We start from the raw sequence: 12,144 nt of genomic DNA, 5'->3' as shown, positions 1-12,144 counted from the left end.
CCCCTGTCAATTGGACAGAGCAACTACCTGTGCCTGGGGTAGAGCTCCACCTGGGATGTGCTACCACCTGCAGGAAGGGTGGGGGACCTCCCACGGGGAGGCCACAGCCTGGCTTGGGTAGTAGTTGCTGCTACAGATGCAGTTTCTGACTCATCCACCTTTCTGTTCCCAGCGTCAAGCCCTTCGTGCAGCAGGCCTACCCCATCCAACCAGCGGTCACGGCCCCCATTCCAGGTGAGTCTCCCTGGGACACCCTCTCGGGGGCACAGCCCCATGCAACTGACGGCTGGGCCTGTCGCTTTGTCCCCAGAGTGGGGAGATGCTCGTCTTTGTCACAGCCACACAGCTCCTGTGACTTGCAGGATGTGGACACCCCTTCCACCCTGCCCTCCTTACTTACGTCAGGGGTTAGCTCGGGAGGGCCACGGGGGTGTCCCTGCTAGGTCCCGACACCCTTCAGTTATCTCCCAGGAGCTCTTATGTTGGGTTTTTAAAGAACTAGGAAGCCTCATCACTTTCACTTGAGACATCGATCATCCCCAGAAGGGGAAGTTGCTGTGGCTCCTTCCTCATCATAAACCGGCAGAATTGGGCAGTCCGGGTCTCAAAGGCAGACATGTTTTTATTCACCTTTCTTGGCTAAGTAGATGTCAGTTGCCAGTACCCTTTCTTTAAAGGAGAGCTTACATGGAAACCCAAAGTAGAAGGCACAACTCTGGCCTGCCCCCCAGTCCCTCCCACCAGATACTCCCCCCAATACACACACACAGTTACCTAGTGAAACTGCTTAAGTTACAGTACGAAAGTCACTGCTCTTCACTGTCGATTCCATAGACTGAAAATGCATATCACATTGCCCTCTGTTCCAAAGCCATGGAACATTCTGGAAGAATATTCTGTAGTGCTGGTGACTATGGTCTTAAGAAAGGAGATGGACAAGCACAAGAAGTGTACACACATCAAGGGCTCTTAGGAAGTCTTTGGAAGCCCTCACTTCTGACTGCTCAGTCATTCTAGCTGTGCCTCTTTGTCCGATATTAGATGTCCTCATGCCATGGCCCTTAACCTTAGCGGCTTAGTTGGCTTTATGAGGGGCACATGCATTGTGCTTATCTGGCTGGTCACTGTCTATGGGATCCTCAGCCAGAATACCACCACCGCCTCCCTGAGTTTCCCCCCAGACACTGGAGAGGGACCTCCTGGCCATTTCTGCAGGGTCACCCACATAGCCCTGTCCTGGCCTTGGCCTTAGGCCTGAGGGGTGGCAAGGAGAAGACAGGTTTTAAGATGACGATTGGTCTTTCAGGGTTTGAGCCTGCGTCAGCCCCAGCTCCCTCGGTCCCCGCCTGGCAGGGCCGATCCATTGGCACAACCAAGCTTCGCCTGGTGGAATTTTCAGCTTTTCTTGAACAGCAGCGAGACCCAGACTCGGTGAGTGTGCCCAGAGAGGTGTGTCTTGAATCCAGGATTTGCTTCCTGTTCCTGTTTACCTTCTCATTCCTCTGTCTTACGTCTTTTTCTCCTGCCTTCGTACCTGACAAATACCCTGTGTGAAGACAGACCTGGGGAAGACAGCCAAGCATAAACGTGTTGGCTAGGACGTAGAACTTCAGAGCTGACTGTCTACCGCTGCTCTGGGCCTCAAGCTCCAGGGGGTACTTAAGCTGCAGGCAGGGACCTTGACAGGCTCTTGGGTTTTATAAAATTTAACAACAGGTAACTTTTTTTTTTTTTTTTTTGAGACAGGATCTCCCTCTGTCCGTGCTAGAGTGCAGTGGCACTATTATAGCTCAAGTGATCCTCCCATCTCAGCCTCCCAAGTAGCTGGGGCTACAGGGGTGTACCACCACACCCAGCTAATTTTTAAATTTTTTATGGAAAACGAGGTCTTGCTGTGTTGCTCAGGCTGGTCTCAAACTCCTGGGCTCAGTCTTCCCACCTTGGCCTCCCAAAGTGTGTACACCACTGCGCCAGGCCAGTAACATTTGTTGGATCTTGCCAGTGGCTGGTTCCATGCAAAGTTACTTGGATATACGATCATATTTTATCCTTGCAAAAATCCTGTGAGGTTAGGAGTCTGATAAATGAGGAAACAGAGAGGTTAAATAACTTTCCCAAAGTCACACAGTCATATCGGATGGATTAAGGCTTCAAACTCAAGTCTTTGAAACTCCAAAGCCTAAACATTTAGCCATTGTTCCATACTGCCTTTCCAAATCTGTTTTTTCAAGATAGCAAGTTGTTCTTCTTAAGAAGTAACAGAGTGGTATTTTAACAGTTAGACGTACACTGCGATGCATTATAATGCCATAAATACCAGAGACACTGGCATCTGGACTCTGTTTGTCATTTTCTTCTTTTCCTCCTCCCCCCCGCCCCATCTTGTACCCGTCGCCCCATTGTTTCCCAGCCAGGCACTTCACGTACATATGTGATCCTCCCTTCTTTCCCACCCCCAAGCCCCGTACCCTTTCCTCACACCCACTCCTTGGCTGGGAGTGTGAGCGCCGCATCTGCGTGTGGGTGAGCAGCCCAAGGCACTGCGGAAGGAATCCTGAGTTTGTCCCTGGGATCCGTGCGGACTCCTTTCCATGTTCCGCACCTCACCCCATCCCGCCCCCCTCAGGGGCTTCCAGAAGCACAGAGGTCCCATGCTCTCTGTGTGTTGCCTGCCTTGCTGTCGTTCTGTTATCAGGAAAAAGTGTCACCGACGAGTTCGCAGTCTGTGGCAAGTAACTGAGATACTGAACAGTTGGAGGTGACCTCTCACAGGAGTGTTTGACCTGTAGCCCAGGGGAGAGTGGAGCCTGGGGAGGGGGGCGCCCTGGGCAGAGGGGCTTGACCAGCCGTCACCAGAGTGGAGACCGGGAGCCCAGGCGTGGTCCTTCCCCACGAATTGTGAACTCTGGAAGCTGGCAGAAGAATAGAGCAGCTTCAGAATTAGGGGGGAAAGCGTATAAATTTGGCCCATCAGAGCAGGTGCAAGAAAACGGGGCTGGTGAGACCAGGGAGGAGAAGGCGGCCCAGGGGTGACTCTTCTTAGCAGCGAGTGGAGTAGTTTAACAAGAAGAGTGGGTCTTGTGGATTAGATCCATGCATCTTGGGGACATTAAAACAAAATAGAAAAATTACCCTCGTGGTTCTGTGTTTCCTGTTTTTTCTGGGATGTGTACGTGGTTCTTTGGTTGAGGGTTGGGCTTTGGCCCAGGTGACGCTTCTATTTCCTGCTACTTGTCTTTGTGTGACACCTCATCGTTCACAGAGTACTTGGTTGTTGGTTCTTTCATTCTGTCCTCATGGTGCCCCATGTGTTAGGTTTTGTTTCCCCATTTTGCAGATGGAGAAGCTGAGGGCCCAGACATATTAAAGACTTACTCAGGATATTTAGTCAGTAAGTAGAGGAGCCAGGAGCCCAGATCTTCTATTTCAGTACACTCTTTTCACTGCTGTGAAACATTACCTCCCAGTTCTGAAGGTCTCTCGAATTATCTTGTGTGTGAGCAAATCTTTCTCTTTCTGTGTGACCTTTTTTTTTTTTTTTTTTTTTTTTTTTTTTTGAGACAGAGTCTCACTTTGTTGTCCAGGCTAGAGTGAGTGCCGTGGCGTCAGCCTAGCTCACAGCAACCTCAAACTCCTGGGCTCAAGCGATCCTCCTGCCTCAGCCTCCCGAGTAGCTGGGACTACAGGCATGCGCCACCATGCCCGGCTAATTTTTTTATATATATATCAGTTGGCCAATTAATTTCTTTCTATTTATAGTAGAGACGGGGTCTCGCTCTTGCTCAGGCTGGTTTTGAACTCCTGACCTTGAGCAATCCGCCCGCCTCGGCCTCCCAAGAGCTAGGATTACAGGCGTGAGCCACAGCGCCCCGCCATCTGTGTGACCTTTTTAATTTTTTTGATGTTGTAAGGAACAGAGTTCCAGGGTACTAGGAGACAAAAGCCCTAGGATGATTTTTATTTCCCTGTTTGAAAGAATAAGAGATATTTTATCACAATTAAAAACTTTTCTTTAAATTGAAGAGGACCGTGGCTGGGTATGGTAGCTTATAGCAATAATCCTAGCTCTCTGGGGGGCCAAGACGGGAGGATTGCTTGAGGCCAAGAGTTTGAGTCCCTGTCTCTACAAAAAAATGGAAATTAGCAGGGTGTGGTGGTGCCTGCCTGTAGTCCCAGCTACTTGGGAGGCTGAGGCAGGAGGATCACTTGAGCCCAGGAGTTTGAGGTTGTAGTGAGCTGTGATGATGCCACTGCACTCTAGCTCGGGTGACAGAGCGACACTCTTATGTCAAAATAAATAAATGAGTGAGTGAAATGAAACACAGATGACTGTGGTGGCCCCCTCATTGTTACTGTGCTTTCCAGTTATGGGCCTGTTAGGGCCTAGAATGCCCAGTTACTTCTCTTTGTTGTTCTTAGTGTTTGCTGGGCTAATGACCGATAGACTCATCCAGCTCATTCTTCAACATTCATGAGCACCTGCGTGTGCGAGGGGCTGCGCAGCAGGGGCCCACCGCTGCCCGGCCAGCCACGCCCCCGCCCTTGTGGAGTGTGGAGCCTGGAGGGGAGATAGGCGCCACACAAGTAATACACAAGATGTCATTGCCAAGTGTGGACACTGCAAGGAAGGGCAGTACTGAATGCTGTGGATCAGGGAACAGGGAACGGGGCTGGCTTTCTTGAGGAAGTAACCCTTATGCTGAGTGGTGGAAGACTGGTGGGGAAGGAATAAGAGAGAAGAATATTCCAGAGGTGATGGACCTAAAGTATATATAGCAGTAAATGAGATTGGCGACTGTTTTAGGAAAGCCAGGGCCCACCAAGTCCCCTGATTAGAGGCTATATACACACACACACGTATACATATATGTTTTATGTATGTTTAGGATTACACATCATAATCTGAATGGTTTGACTGGATTTGGTTGAATTAAAAAGCTTGGCTACATAGATTGGACCCCCATCCGTGACTTCAAAGACCCCAATGGAAGGCCTGTTGTGAGTCAATACCCTTGGACTCTTTGAGAAAATAATTATATTTTAGGGGATATGAGTTGGGGATGGGAGAGATGGGGATTCGTTCAGTAAGTACCCATAGAGCACCTTCTCCGTGCCAGCCACTGTTCCCTGAAATGCATGAGTTAGGGATTCAGTGGAGTGAAACTAAGTTCTTACGAAGGCTGCACTGTTGGAGAAGACAAACAAGAACCACCCAAACAACTATATGTGTGCTGTGTCAGGGTGCCAAGTGCTCATGTGGACTCAGGGTCCTTCCTCTCAATTAAAAGTTACTGCCTCTTTAGACTAAACATGCATAATTTTAGAAAATAATAATACCCCCTAACATATATGTTGATGTTTCTGGCTTATGATATGATAGTAAATGATATCCATCAGGTACTATCAACCGGAGCTCTATCACTTTTGTGAGATTATTTTATTTAACCTCAGTCTCCATTTTTGATGTTACATCTGATACTCTCATATTATTAATATGAACACTTGCTTTACAGTTAAACACAAATGAGTGTAATGTATGCAAATAACCATGTAGCAGGGTGTAAACAGGGTGTATGTTTGCTGTTACATTTCAGCCTCTAGAAGTGTGGAGATGTGAAGGCCTGAAGAATACTTCTTGTGCTAGAGACAAAAAATGGTGGTTCAGGAATTGAAATGGGAGAGAATTAACAAAAGTATTCAAAGCATTTGACAATGTGTCAAGCACTAGCCTCTCAAATTATATAATGTGTGCTTTATCGGGCAAACACAAGATGCTGCTACAATCAGGATGTAATAGTACTTCAGGGCTAAGGTTACACTGAAAAATTTGTACCATGTGTGTGGTTTCTTTGGCTTATAAGACCAAAAGTTTTCTCAGAAGACTTTTATAATTTTACTACATTTTGTTCCAATGATAGGAAAATTAAGCCTTTTAAAATAAATTCAGCTGGTACATTTTAACAAGTTTGAGTATGCTGTGCTTAAAATTTAACATCAGGTATTTTAAGCATGTTAATTTGATCAGGGAACCAACAATGTGACCAATAATTAAAGAGCCCTAAGCAAATTAAACTTTGCGTTTGGATTCTCCAAATCTTTGCTACATACAGATATGTATAGATATTTCCCTACTTTGTAAGGGCTTAGGCTCATTGGAATCATGAGGTTGAAAGATACTGTTAGTAGAAAAGAGAACTTACAGATAGTGCTGATAAAAACAAACAAAAAGATGAAGTAGCCAGATGCAGTGCTAGCCCTTCTTCATTGGTGATTTCTTTAATCCTTACCTTAAGACTGTGTGAGGTAGGTAGCTCTGTTCCCTTCCACAGAGAACGCTTGGAGAGAGTGCTGTCTTACAATAGCTGCAGCAAGCCTTGAGCCTCAGTCTGTCTGCCTGTACCATCTCCTAAGAGGAGATGAGACACGATTGCGTGCTTAGGTAGCAGTGAAGCCAAGAGAAGAACCTGGTTTGCCACCTCCTCTTTCTAGAGTTGTCTTCCTTAGAACCAACAATTCTTGAAATTTACTCTTTGGTGAATTTCACCATGACTCACTACATGTCACTCTTGCTGCCACTTGAGAATTCTTCACCACTCCACCACTGCTAGCAGCAGTGGTACCAGTAGCAGTGAAGGTCAACATTTATTAGACGTTTTTTATGTGCCGACACTGTGCATTATCTTATTCAATCCTTATGAGGTAGCTTGCCTAGTATTTCACAGCCGTCTGACATTGGAAATGGGATTCAGATCCAGGTCTGCTGACTGTACATCCTGAGATTGTGACCAAAAGGCTGTATGGTCCATTTGTATCTGATGAGTAGTGTGTTTTTGCAGCCCAAGGCTGTAAGGAGCTAATGGGAGAATAGTCAGGGGTGCACGCCCCCTGCTGTCTCTGCCTCACGTGCAAAGCAGACGGCAGCTTCCCGAGTTGGTAGTTGTTTATGTTGGTGGAGAACCAGCAAGTCAGTCCCTCTGTTACCTTTGGCTCTGCTAGAAGCTAAGAGAAAAACAGCAGAGGGTGAAGAAAGGAAGGAAGAGTATAAAAAACAAAGGCTATTTTAGAAGTGGTTAGTAATGCTTGGAAATATACTTTCTACATGATTTCGATGTTGCATGTCAAAGGACTTCAAGTGTTAAGTGCAAGATCTTCCACCCAGGGTGGGCTATTTTAAAAGGCCTGAAATCAGGGCCTGGTTTCTAGAGACCAAGTTAGGCAGCTGCTGCTCGACACAGATGAAAACCTGTCCTGCTGAGCTGTCAGCTGAGACCTGCGTGTGCACAGGGAGTGGTTTTTCCTGATAAAGTCTGGGGTGGTCCCCCTACCCCAGTCCTGGGCCACGGCTGGTTCCTTTAGCCCCCATGGCGCAGTCACATCCCTCGCTGCAGTTGGCAAGGCCCCCCTGCTCAGACTTCTCAGGCACGGCTGTGTGTCTTGACGCCTGTCATGGCCTGGACCGCACCGTGAACAGCAGCCGTAAGCAGGGAGAGAGCGCAGGAAGGGTTTGCTCAGGCAGGAGTTGCACAACTGGAGAAGGAGGGACTTTGGGATGGAGAGGGAGAGGCAGGGAGATTATTCTCTTCACATTCTTTTTAGATTTTGCAGAAGCACTGTCTTGTGGAAGAAAAAGGAAAGTGCTGTGATATGGAACAGGAACAAACCTGAATAGGGAAGGCACATCTCAGCTCAACATGGGAAATCCTTTATATAACACAGCAATAAGGATCGTCACCAGCACTTACGTGCTGTATTATAAGCGCTCTATGCCAAGCATTTTGACACAGGTACTGTTATTATGTCCAGTATCGAAGTCAAGGAACTGTGGTTCAGAATCGTTAAGTAACATTTTCAAGATCCACTGCCAAGAGTGGTGACTGTGCCAAGGTTTGGCTCCACTCTCTGTTCTTAACCACTTCACTGTACTTTTGGAGGAATAAAGACATTATTCAAAAATAAAAACAGCTGCCTCCAAAGTCTGAGCTCCCCAAGCAAGGCTGAATGTTGCAGGCCCCTTCACATTGGGTAGAAAGTTGGGCTGGGTTTTCTCTGAGTTCCTTTTCCACCCCATGGTTCTGTGATTCTTCTCAGGGTTTGGGGACAAGGAGTGAGAGAAGCAAACGATGTTCCCACTTGTACTTTAGAATGCATCTTCCATCATGCTCTAGTGGCATCCTATCCCAGCAGAGAGGACTGATATTTAAGTTCTTAACCAGCTGTGTGAGATTATGGGCAAATTTCGTTACAGCTCAGCCTCAGTTTTCAGTCTATAAAGTGGGCATAATAGAATTATTCTTTCACTATGATAATAACATCTAGTAATGTCCCTGGACATATCAAGCACCCCACAAATGTGTTTCACATCTGAATGTCTTATGGTAATATAATAGGAAATCAGGCCACAGAGCTGGACAGGGACCAGGCTTGGGAGCTCACCAGGTGACTGGACACTATTAAAAAATTCAGGTAGGAGCCAGAATATTTTTAAATTAATTTTTAAAATTAATTAATTTTATAAATTCATGTGGTTGAAAATTATAAGCATAAAAGAATGGGAGATTTCCCTTCCTTCTAATGCCTATCCCACCCCTAGGTAGATAGCCACAGTTACTACTTTCTTGTGACTTTTTGTAGCAATTTTTGTGCATATACAGTGTGATATGAATGTGTATTGTCCCACCCCATGCCCCATTTTAAAGAGAGGATGTCATCCAGTGTGTGCTTCCGGAAGATGATGGCTGCAGCAGGTGGGAGGATGGGCTGGAGCTAGGGAAGCATGCCCTTGGTCCAGGTGATGGGTGACAAGGACCAAACCAGGGCAGGGGCAGTGGCTGAGGGCGTGTGGTCAGGCGTGGCAGAGGGAAGAGATGTTGTAGGGATAAAATTAAAAGGCCATGAGGGTTAATTAACTGTGAGAGGAAGAGGATAGATGGAAATGACTGAGCTTTTGAAACTGAGGATGCTGATATAATTTGAAGTTGTGGATCCAAGGAGGAAGCAGAATTGCTAATAACTGCCTTGCTTTGTCTTTCCATCCTCAGAATAAACTTGTTGAAACAGGTATTGGGGTCAGGTGCAGTGGCTCACTGCTGTAATCCCAGCACATTGGGAGGCCAAGGTGGGAGGATCACTTGAGGCCAGTAGTTCAGGACCGACCTGGGCAACATAGCAAGACCCCATCACTACAAAAAATTAGCCAGGCATGGTGGCACACACCTGTAGTCCCAGCTACTCAGGAGGCTGACGTTGGCTTGAGCCCAGGAGTTTGAGGCTACAGTGAGCTACAATTGTGCCACTGTACTCCAGGCTGGTCAACAGAGCAAGACTGTATCTCTAGTAGTGGTAGTAGTAAGTATTCTTTGGAAACAGAGCAGTTTAGAGAATTGAAGTAACTTAGCTTGGAACCTGGCTAATACATGGCAGGGTTGGTTGTTTGAACTTTGTCTAAATCAAAAGCCAACAGCTTGAGGCATTTGGAGGAAAGTAACCACAGCAACCAACATTCAGGGAGATCTTACCATTTATGAAGTGCTTTCCTGTGCATTCTCTCTCTGTGTGAATGAATGATGTTGACCCCACTTCCTGGGGGAGTGAGGAGGGCAGGGAATGTTCTCAGTTCACAGATGGGCATTTGGAGGAAGAGGAAAGTAGGGACGCTGATCTGGGCTCCAGGAGAGGAGAGGATTTGTGAACAGTGGCCTCAGTTTTGGCTGTGGCAGCTCCTCTTCCAGGAAGCAGGGAGTTTGCTGCCTGGCCCTTGTCTTTATTCTCAGTGGCTGGATCTGCCCAGAAGCCTGGAGCCTCCTGGGTGTTGGGGTGGTTGTCAGCAGTCTTCATAGCCTGGGGTCGGGGGGAGCTAGCTAGAGGGCTTCCCTAGCTAGGGAAAGGCCCCTGGTCTAGCCTGCGCTGGCGCTGAAGGTCTGCAAATACATCCTGCACAGATAACCCAATTCTTTTCCATAAAGGTAGTTGGTCATATGTGGGCTGAAGGTGATTTAATTTCATATCTTTATGGCTTCTTTCAAAAGCTCAACGAGATTCACAGATCAACAAGAATTCTTCTTTGTCAGACTACAGATACTGACTTGGTTTGGAAAAAGTGACCAGAGCAGCTTTAAGGAACTATGACATGAGGAGGCCAGGGAAGAAAGGAGAGAGAGTGGTTGTGTGTAGGGATTCAACTGGAGAAAGAAGATCAGAAGCAGGTTTCAGCTCTAGATTGTCTGTATCCTGGAGTGGAGAAGGGCAGGATGTCTCTGGAGAAGCTTCTGAGCCCTGCAGTGGCTGCTGGGGCAGTTCCTTTGGGTGGGTAATGGCTGCTTGGGTAGATCTAGTTTCTGATCCTTCAGAAAAGAGGCTCCTTCTCGCCTAGTTCAGGGCTTACATGTGGATCTCATTACAGTAAACCAGCACACCAGCGTCTGTGCTGCTCTCTGTGGCCTGCACAGAACTTTCACATTGACCGGTGGAGACAGGCCAGCAGTCATCCCCAAGTTCAGATGAGGAAGCTAAGGCCCAGAAAGGTTAAGCAACTTGCCTCAGGCCACACAGCTCCAAAACAGCAGAGCCTAGATTCCAACCAGTGTGTCATCAATGTGCCCATCACATGCTTAGAATAAACGGTCAGAAAGTCCGTTTAGTCTTCCAGGTTTTTGGAGGAACACTACAGCTAGTCTGATGGTTGTCTGTGCCCAGTTTTGGTGCTTCTCCCAGGTTTCTCTGTTTTGGCAAGCATGGTCTTCAAGCAGGGCACGGGAGATGGAATGTCTCCCATGGCGGGTGGGTGCTGAGCTGCCACAAGGCCATCCGCCCCCAGCGTGCACCGTCCCGTGGCAGCGGCCCGTCTGCTAGCGCTAGGTGGTGTATGCTCAGTGACTCTGAGCTGCTCCAGGCACTCATCCTCTTTCTTCATTACCATTTGGGGAGGAGGCAATTGAAAGCATCTGGAAATCCGGGTTTTATAGACATTTCATAGAGACCCAGCCAGGCTCCATCTGCTTTCCTTGGCAGGTCGGCGCCCTAACCGCCTGCCTTCCCAGTTGCTTGCTCAGCTGGTGGGCCTCTAGGCTGCACTTGTGTGGGACAGACAGACACTCTTTTCTAAGACAGCAGCAGCCCCCCGGAGATGCTGGCGGAAGTGGGAGGTGGGGAGGGTGTATCCCGGTGTGAGATCCTAGAAGGAAGGACTCACTTGCTCCTTGTTCACAACGATGGTTCTTCTGGGAGGAGCACAGGGCAAGGGATGAAGGGCACCTGGGGACCAGGTGGCCAGAACAGAGCTGGGGCCCTGAGCACTTAGCTGAGGAACCAGCTCAGTTCAGATTGACTTTCTTCCTGGCAGGAGAACTGGGCGGGGGCAGGACCCTGGGCTGCATGTGCAGCTCACTTTCCTGGCTTGGCTTCACAGCCCTCCCTGTCCCTGCAGGGCCCAGGGGCTATCACAGGCTGGCCAGGCCACCCGCGGGTGACTGGACAGACAGTCCTGGCAGGAACGTGACAAGAAATAAATGTAGGTGATTTGTCCTTGTTCTGTTCCAACTTGTGCATTAGCATCCTTTGACATGAGTTATTTGTCTTGGTTTCTTTAAATTCCTAAGTGGATTATAATTTTTCTCTTGGTATTATTTGACAGTAGTCATTTTTCAAGGTTTCACGACGTTCTTCAAATACTTGAAATTTTTGGAGCAAGTTTAGGGGAAGACCGCCATCTTCAGGTCAGATGGCGCAGTGCAGCGCTGGGTGTGTCTGGGCACTTCCCAGGTGCTGAGGACTAGCAGGTGTGGGGGGCCTTGCCTGCCTTTTCCACAAACATGGAACTGCCTCATCGGATGCCTCTAGAATAGAACATATTCTCAGTCCTTTAAAAAAGGGAAAAAGAAAGAAAGTAAATCCCCAGTGACCACTTTTGGAAGCTGTACTGTTCTAGTTTGTCTCATCTACGGTGATGGGCAACCTCCCAGGCTGCCCCCACCCCACTTTTGAGGACAGACTTTGTGTGCTTGGGGGGGGGGAGGGCGCAGGAGGCAGGCGTCAGGGAGGGAACGGCGTCTGCACGCCTGAGGGAACGTGGGGCCTGGATCACAGGAGGCCCCTACGTGGGCCACCCTGGTGTGTCTGAGACGTTCCCTCCCTTCCTTTCTCCTTTGC

At 48.1% G+C, this 12,144-nt stretch overlaps 1 protein-coding gene across 8 annotated transcripts in view; it reads left to right on the top strand.

Annotated features, from left to right (window-relative positions):
- Positions 1-12,144, top strand: part of TEAD1 (TEA domain transcription factor 1) — a 261,349-nt gene that overhangs the window by 206,235 nt on the left and 42,970 nt on the right. For all 8 annotated transcript variants that reach the window (XM_012744245.3, XM_076002163.1, XM_076002165.1 and 5 more), the window contains 2 exons: positions 173-234; positions 1,307-1,431. In XM_012744245.3, coding sequence (XP_012599699.1) covers positions 173-234; positions 1,307-1,431 — 187 coding nt within the window. The remainder of the gene's footprint in view (positions 1-172; positions 235-1,306; positions 1,432-12,144) is intronic.

The sequence above is a fragment of the Microcebus murinus genome, chromosome 4 (genome assembly GCF_040939455.1).
Source record: "Microcebus murinus isolate Inina chromosome 4, M.murinus_Inina_mat1.0, whole genome shotgun sequence".
Classification (NCBI taxonomy): Eukaryota; Metazoa; Chordata; class Mammalia; order Primates; family Cheirogaleidae; genus Microcebus; species Microcebus murinus.
Note: the sequence above shows the minus strand (reverse complement) of the source record. Positions and strands in the feature narration are given on the sequence as shown.